Here is a 9,397-nt window from a genome sequence, read left to right as displayed (position 1 = left end):
TGCGCTGTGGATCGCCGGATCGGCTTTCACCGTGGACGAAGCGGAGTCCAGCCCGGGGTCATCACATGTGGTTGACGCTGTGTTTTGTTGTGAAAGCGGAACTACTTTGTTTGGCCTACCAAAAATGGACATGACTAGAAATCAGTGGTTAAATTGTATTTACCACTGGATAGCTGGCCAATCACAGCACACCTCGCTTTTTTAGAACGATGAGCTTTGTAAAAATCGACGCGTTTCAGAAAGGCGGGGCATAGAGGAGAAACAATAATGTACAGTATGTGGAAAATAATGTGTTTTTTGAACCTTAAACCGCATAAACACATTTCATTACACCAAATACACAAAATAATGTTATTTTTTAGCAACGTCATATGACCCCTTTAAAGGTGCAGTATGTAATATTGACAGCTAGTGGTTGAAATGGGTACCGCAGTTCAAAATTTTAATATTAGAGAGAGCCGTTTCTCCTGCCCCCTATGTGAATTTGTATGTAAACATGTTTCCCAAATATCTGCAAACATAAAATGGTATTTGTAAGCTTTAGTTCAGTCAAAAAATATATATACATACATCACCTTTAAGCAGTTTTGCTTATCAAATAAATTAATACATTAAGGATGTGGGTATTTTTACAGGAAACAAAAAAAGCAAAAAGTATTTTTTGTGTGTGTGTGTACAATACTTGCACTGTTTTAGAACATGTAATTAACTGGATTATATTTTACACTAACCATCTCCCTGAACAGTGGTGATCAGATGACCATCCAGAAACAAGTCCACATTAGAGAGGTATGAAGACGGACCTCGGTCTACAACAACTTCATTCAGCACCTGACAGACAGATATATTATTTACAGAAAATAAGACAATGGCTTTACACATGAAAATATCTGAAAGCAACTAAAAGAAAACCCAGCTTAATAACTGGCAAAAATTTTACATTTTGAAGCGATGAATATGGTATGAACATATTATTTTGCTCAAGTTGGTTTAATTAAAATTATATCAGATTAAGGATGAGCAAAACTACATATTTTCAAAATCAATTAGTCAGCTAATCGCCTGAAAGACATGTCATTGTTGAGAAGACCCTTAACGGGAGTCCACATGATGCAGTCATCAAAACGGCACGTGTGTCGGTGAGCTCCGGGTGCGCCTCGTCGGTTGCAATCTTATTAGCAATAATTTATCTCCAACTATACTACAGGCTTATGTATGTATGCTTAATTTCATGAAGTGTGCGATTAATCGTGATTAATCACAGAAAAAGGATTTTAATCGATTGACAGCCCTAATATATATATGTAGACCCTTTGTTACCTACTGGAAATTGTACAACTTATTGTGTGAGGAACTATATAACGTTTTGACACCCTTCTGATATCCCCGAAAGATGGTGCCTGAACAAGAAAAGCTAACACTTAAATCTCTCATGAAAGTGATTCGTGACTCTAATGACGAACTGACTTCTCACATAAATAAGACAACCGACATCCAAACTTCTCGGACCAAAATCGAACTGTCACTTTCAACTCTAGCTGAGCAGATCGATGAGACGCAGACCAGGAAAGGCGCTAACGAGGATAATTTGAAAGACACCTGCGCGCGAATTGAAAAGATGGAAAAGGAGATCACTTTTTTGAAAGACAAAACAGATGATCTCGAAAACCGGAGCAGGCGATCAAATATAAAGATCACAAACATCCCAGAGAAATCTGAGGGCAGTGACACAGTTGGATACTTGGAAAGTCTCATCCCACAATTGTTAGGAAATGACAACTTTACTTCTCCAATCACTCTGGAGAGAGCCCACCGCCTCGGAAGGCCTTCCGACTGGACCAGACACATCATCGCGAAATTCCTAAACTACAGAGAAAAGGATAAGGTACTTCGATTGGCCAGAGAAAAAGGAGCGGTGTACCTGAATGATAAGCAAATCTCCTTCTTCCCAGACTACAGTGTCGAGATTCAACGCAAGATCAATGGATTTAATGGCGTGAAGAAGAAACTTAGGGAGAAAAACATAGAATATGCTATCCGTTATTCGGCTAAGCTGTGAGTCTGACATCAGGGAGGATTTAAACTATTCTCCACCCAAAAAATGTTGATTTCTAATACTGATATTATTTAGTCAAGCAATAGGATAAGGCAGTTTGTGTTTTATGTGTTCACAACATAGTCAGTGTTTTACAGTTGCATATACTTTATTCTTTTCACAGTTTGAGTTGTACAATAGTTCTCTCGTGAAGTACGATAATCACTCTACATTTCTAGCAACTGTCGAGGCTGCCTTGCAAGTTTAGAAGTGCGAATATACCTAACCTATGTTTTTTTATGGCGATATTTACAGGGTGGGTTTTGTTTTTGTTTTTTGTCTTTGTTTTTTCTCCATTTTTTAGGGGAGGGGTGGGGGATGGGGTCTTATGCATGGTACTATTTGTCTTGCTTTGTCTAACCAAACCTAGTAATCGTAATATCACAATGTCCAGAATCAGTACCTCATTTTTTCTTATTTGGTTTTTAAATACGTGTCCTCTCTATGTAATACAAATTACAAATATGTGTAAACCTTATGCAACAGCAATACAGCATTGAATTGTATTTCACTAAATGTTAGAGGAATTAATTCCCAGATTAAGAGAAAGAAAGTCATAACATACTTAGAGACAATCCGTCGATATTGCATTTATTCAAGACACCCATCTCACTGATCTTGGACATATGAAGTTATGAAGGGACTGGGTGGGCCATGTTTTTTATTTCTCATTTTCATCTAAGGCAAGAGGAGTAGCATTGCTTATTAACAAGAAGCTGAGATTCAGGTTAAACGCCATGGAAAAACATAAGTGTGGTAGATTAGTTCTTATAGATTGTTTTATAAATTTGAATAAATTCACACTTGTGTCTTTGTACGGCCCAAACATAGATGACCCCACATTTTTTTATAATTTAACAATGAAGCTCGCCACAATTGAAGGTCAGTGTATTGTAGGAGGTGACTTTAATTTGGTTCTAAATCCATCAATTGACCGTCCTTCACCCAAATCTCTTTCATGATCTAAATCAGCAGTAGCTCTTAACCAAGGAATGAAAGAATTAGGCCTAAGTGATACATGGATACATGATAGGCTTGCTCCTATCTAGCTGCTACTCTTTCCGATCATAATCCCATAAAGATGGAATTAGATGCGAGTCCACCTGAATCTGCCTCTTATAGATGGAGATTCAGGGGCTATCTGTTGAAACACCCATAATTTATTACTTTTATGAATAATCACATTGATGTACACTTAGAAACTAACTTGAATTCCTCTTCTCATTCTAATATTTGGGAAGCCTTTAAGGCTTATATGAGAGGGCATATTATGTCATATGTAGCACATAAAAAAGTAAGGAGAGAAGCATTATCTCAATTAGAAAAAGACATCAGAATATTGGAGCAGGGTCATTCCTTGACTAACGCTCTAATTTTAATGCTCTAATTAAAAAAACGAGTGTTATACAATAATCAATGCACTAGTAAGGTTGAAGCAGTTTTGGCTAGGACAAATTATCACTATTATGAATTTGGCAATAAAACAAGCAAATTACTTGCTTGGCAGATTAAAAAGGAAAATTCTGAAAAATATATTAAGGCGGAGGATGGTAGATGTTTAGAGGATCCAAAATATTTTGATAATGAAAATACTTACTATGAAATAAAAAAAACTTTTTGGATAGACTACCTCTCCCCAAAATTAATGCAGTAGATAAAGATCATCTTGATGTTGAAATATCTGAGGTATTTGCTATCAAATCTTTACAGAATAATAAAGCACCTGGGCCAGACGGATTTCCAATTGAATATTTTTAAGTATTCTCTAAAAATCCACTGATCCCTTTAAGCAACATGATCAGAGAAGCACTAGACAGCCAAGTATTACCGTATTCACTGGAGGTTGCAACAATAGCACTGCTACTTAAACCAGGAAAAGATCAACAAGAATGTGGCTCCTTATAGACCTCTCAGTCTGCTGAATTCTGACTATAAAGTCTTATCCAAACTAATTGCTTTGCGACTAGAGAATGTCATCCCCAAAATTATCCATTCAGACCAAACCGGATTTATCAAAAACAGACAGGGAGCAGACAGTGTTCGAAGATTGTTCCATGTAATCAATACTGCTCAGAAATGAGAACATCCCATGATGATTGTATCGATGGATGCTGAGAAGGCGTTCGACAGAATAGAGCCAAATTTCCTTGTATGCACACTGAGAGCTATGAACTTCGGGGATACGTTTATTCAATGTCAAAACGCTCTTTAATGCCCCTAAGGCTCAAATTTTGACTAATGGAATTCTGTCGGATGCCTTCTCACTGTCCAGGGTTATCAGGCAGGGATGCCCTAGCTCACCTGGTTTATTTGCCATTGCTATAGAACCATTAGCTATAGCCATTCGATCTGACCCATCAATTACTGGTATAACATTTGGCACAGATGAGCACAAGCTATGTCTATATGCAGACGATCTCTTATTATTCCTAACTAATCCAATTAATTCTTTCCCCCCATTATTTCAGTGTCTAAAGGAATATAGTGTAGTATCTGGTTATAAGTTAAATTATTCAAAAAGTAAGGCATTTCCAATTAGTATACCAGACAATGTTATTGGAATTTCAGCTTGATCCCTAAAATGGTGTCCTAGTGGTTTTAAAGGGATAGTTCACCGAAAAATTAAAATTCTGTCATTAATTACTCACCCTCATGTCATTCCAAACCTGTAAGACCTTCGTTCATCGTCGGAACACAAATGAAGATATTTTTGATACATTCTGAGAGCTCTCTGACTCTCCCATAGACAGCAAAGATCCTTACATGATCAAGGTCCAGAAACGTAGCAAGGATCGGTAAAATAATCCATGTGGCATCAGGGGTTCAACCGTAATTTTACGAAGCTACGAGAATACTTTTTGTGCGCAAAAGAAAACAAAAATAACGACTTTATTCAGCAATTCTATTCTCCAAAATGGAAATGAAAAAACAGTCCCGCACAGACCTCTAGTTGATAGTGTAAAGATCCTTGCTGTCTATGGGAGGGTCAGAGAGCTCTCAGAATGCATCAAAAATATCTTAATTTGTGTTCCGAAGATGAACGAAGATCTTACGGGTTTGGAACGACATGAAGGTGAGTAATTAATGACAGAATTTTCATTTTTGGATGAACTAGCCCTTTAAGTATTTGGGTATTAATATTAGTGGCTCCTTTGATAAAGTATATCATGAAAATTATGTAAAGTTGCTGAACCAAACTAAAACTGATCTTCAGCGGTGGATGGATTTGCCTCTGTCACTAATTGGTAGAATCAATACAATATAAATGATTATACTGCCCAAATTGATTTACTTATTTCATTGTATCCCTTTTAAAATTAGGGATATTAAATATTTTTTTATGGATCTTAACAAAGCTATATCCACATTTGTATGGCATAAGAAAACCCCAAGAGTGAATTTAACCACACTTCAGGCCCCATATGCTAAATGAGGGCTGAGTCTCCCAAATTTTAGACTTTATTATCTAGCATTAAAGTTCTGCTCACTGTGGATTTGGCTGCATCCAGAGAACAGTGACGTGAGATGGGTCTCAATAGAGCAGCATGAAATGAAAACTATCCCAGTATCAGTTATTCCTTTTCTGTGCACAAGGATGAAGCTTTCTGTGATAACGAAAAACCCTGTTCTCTTGGATACCCTTGATGCATGGCAGGAATCACATAGACTCCTAGGTTTAAACACATTGTTACTTGTGAACACTCCTCGTGAACGATGAAAACATCCCAAGTCCTATTGCTGACAAAACTATACAAAGCTGGATTAAGAAAGGAATTAAAACAATTGGCGATCTTTATGTAAATGGAATATTTGCTAGCTTCCCTCAGTTATCTGAATTATTTGACTTGCCTAAGCATAACATTTTTAAGTACTTGCAAATAAGACACTGGATTAGAAGTCAATCATTGGAGTCATTCCCTCATATACCTGAAAAATCCCTATTTGAAGACCGACTGCTCGATATCAGACATACCTCTACAAAGGGCTTAACATCTTCCATGTACAACATTCTTATTAACAATCTCCCAGCATACCAAAGACTTTCAATGGAGCAAAAATAAGAATCGGATCTGGAGTGTTCTTATGTTGATAGTCATTGGTGTGCTCTTCTAGAAAAGTCACAAACTGTATTGGTAATCCACCAAACACAGACAAATTCAATTTAACATCTTACACAGAACATATTACACCCCCTACAGACTAAATAAACTTAGTGGTGAGATCTCTGCTATGTGTCAAAGATGTAAAATATCTACTGGTACTCTTCTTCATATGCTCTGGAGTTGTCCAGCCTTGGAGACTTTCTGGAAGTATGTTATTGCAACAATTTCTGAAATATCAAAGAATCATATTGATCCTGATCCTAAAATTTGGATATTAGGTGATATTAGCTCACTTCACATGACCTATCACGAAGGGTATTTTATTTTGCTTGCAAGCACTGCAGCTAAAAAATGTATTAAGAACTGAAAATCTGAGAACCCCCCACCAGGGCAAAAACACTGGATCAATTAGCTTTTTTCTTATAGTACCCCTGAGAAAATACTGTATTCTGTTAAGCAAAAACCCACAGACTTTGGACCTTCTGGACCAGTGGTTCCCAATCTTTTTTCCTTACATGTAAGAAAAACTGAGCACCCCACACCCATTATTTCATAATATCAAATTGATATTAAATAAAACCCAGATCTGAACTATATATTAGTCTTCAAAAATGTAACCATTTAAATCAGTGGTTCTCAACCTTTTTTGGGCCAGCGCCCCCCTACCCATTATTCAGGTACCTCACCGCCTCCCATTAAATAAAAAGTAGTCTAATTGTCTTCACAGACTATTGAAGTTGATTGTTATTTTGTGTTTATAATGAGGACTGGTATTATATTTACAGTAGCATTAAAATGTATGGGGTCATTACTTTTTTTTTTAAAGAAATTACTTTAATTCAAGGATCCATTAAATTGATGAAAAAAATGAAATGACAGTGAAATACATTTTTAAAATAGATTATTTGAAAATAAGAGCAATAACATTTATTTACAGAGTTTTTAAGCATGTTGGTGATTTTCATTGCTAAATATTTGGTGACGTTGTCCCAAATTTAAAAAGACTTGATAAAAATTCCTGTTTAGAATATATCCATGGGCATTTTTACAGAAGAGATTTTAGTTTGTTCTTCCGTTCCTGGCAGAGTGAGCGGAGTGGAGCGGCGTGATTTTTGACTGGAGCGAGGAGTAGAAAAAGAGTTTTTTGAAAGTCGGAGCGTCGTAGTTTTCAGTCACTCCGAGAGCGCTCCACTACCGCTCCATCACGAGCACAATTAATGCCAACAGCCATATATAACTGCATTTGATCAAGAATTCATGCATTAAATATCATTAGCTAGTTTGACAGATATGTGGATCAATCAAATCAGAAAGAAGGTGAGGGTTATAATGTCGGTGATGGACAAGTGCAGGAGGTTATATCTCAAGCATGTTTGTGTGTAGCATGTGAACAATCAAAACTGACTGGGTGAATTCACATTTTAAACAGTTTATTGTACAGGTAGCTAATCTCTGCTCTAAACTAATGTGCTCCTACACTGCACGCACACACACAACACACAAGCTTGCACATAATGTACCGATCACGTGCACATAGAAACATTCAGGAGTGCAGAAAATTGTCAACACTGTCCTGTGATTTATCATTTATCAGCTTTCAGTGAAAAATAATAGGCTAATATTTATCTCTTAGTTTTAGAAATTACCCTGTTTTTGAGAATATCTTGAATTTCCTTTTTTCTCTGACATAGTTGACATGGTAATTTTGGTATGTAAATACCACATTTATACATGCATATTGAAGAAATATAAACCCTCCTTTACTATATTTCATGATTTTGTGAGATTATTTCAAAGTTTGCTTACAAATACTTAAAAGAAAACTAAGTAATAAGATGGGAAACATATGCTCTTCATTTTCAAAACAATTTTAGTGCTGTCCTGATTTATATCTTCGTTAGTCTATTAAATTTCAAATCTTGCTTTTTTGTCAGTGTGGTGTGCCAGCTATAATAATAATAAGAAGAAATGTTTTTTGAGCAGCAATCAGCATGATTTCTGAAGGATCATGTGACACTGAAAACTGGAGTAATGGAGCTTTAGCATGAGAGGAAAACAGAAAGAAAAGAAAAAAAGAAAGAAGTTCTTTCAAATTGTAGATGTACTGTTTGCTGTTTTTTTTTAATCAAATAAATGCAACCTTACTGAGCAGAAAAGATTTGTTTCAAAACCATTAAAAAATCTTACTGACCATTTTTTTAATAGTAGTGTATATTATAGGCTATATTTTATTTGTAATATTAACCTATTTTAAAAGCATGTATTTTAACCCAACTATAACTGCCCGGAGTAGCCCATAAATAATAAAAAAAATATGTCATTGAATGCCACATGACATTCATGACATTTCATTTGACTGGACTTGAAATACCATTATCATTAGTTCCCTTTCAGTCAGTCACGTTCGACGTACTGACGTAACGTCGAACATGACTGACTGAAAGGGAACGTCTAGGTTACTTGTGTAACCCTCGTTCCCTGTTCCGGTCAATTTCCCCTGCCGCCATCCGGCGATACTAAAAGAGTTACTAAAAGAGCTTGGCGTTGACGCAAATGCCACGCCGTTACTGCGGTTCGTGCGGGTCTCCCCTGCACGCATGGATCGCTTTCTTTTCAGAGAGCGACTCCGCCCCTCGCGCCCTCCCGTTTTCTTCCTCCCAGGGACCTGTGAGGAAAAAATCAGCGGGGCAGAGGGCTCGAGCGACTGGTTGCAAGCGAACCCACGTTGGCCCAGATCCCACGTGCCTCGCTCTCGCCCCAGAGAGAGTATTCTCCGGTCCTTTTCTCCCAGTCTGATCAGCGCCCCTCTGCTGGTGCGAGTGACCTGATCTCATTTGGGGGAAGTGAGGATGAGCTGCTTGATGACAGCATGTCATTAGCAGCATCGGAAGCAAAGACTCTCTAGATGGATAGTAGACTCCATCTCACTAGCGTACTCTTCTTTGGGCCTTCAATGCCCCATTGGAGTATGGGCCCACTCGACATCGCCTTGTCTTGGGCACGGTCCAGTGGTGTGTCCATTGCGGATATTTGTGAGGCTGGCCAGCTGGGCCTCGCCATCCACATTCACAAGGTTTTATAACCTGGAAGTCCCGGCCTTGCAGGCCAGGGTCCTTTCCGCTTGAAGTGGCACGCGCTGCGTAAACAGATATGGCAGAGAGCCCTTGGCCGTATCACGCCCAAGTTCTCTAGCTTTGTT

At 37.7% G+C, this 9,397-nt stretch overlaps 1 protein-coding gene across 1 annotated transcript in view; it reads right to left on the bottom strand.

Moving 5' to 3' along the window:
* Positions 1-9,397, bottom strand: part of LOC107667944 (NAD kinase-like) — a 143,810-nt gene that overhangs the window by 15,918 nt on the left and 118,495 nt on the right. Inside the window, exon 9 of the mRNA XM_016459676.1 lies at positions 732-831. Coding sequence (XP_016315162.1) covers positions 732-831 — 100 coding nt within the window. The remainder of the gene's footprint in view (positions 1-731; positions 832-9,397) is intronic.

This window comes from Sinocyclocheilus anshuiensis, unplaced genomic scaffold (genome assembly GCF_001515605.1).
Source record: "Sinocyclocheilus anshuiensis isolate Anshui unplaced genomic scaffold, SAMN03320099.WGS_v1.1 scaffold2823, whole genome shotgun sequence".
Classification (NCBI taxonomy): Eukaryota; Metazoa; Chordata; class Actinopteri; order Cypriniformes; family Cyprinidae; genus Sinocyclocheilus; species Sinocyclocheilus anshuiensis.
Note: the sequence above shows the minus strand (reverse complement) of the source record. Positions and strands in the feature narration are given on the sequence as shown.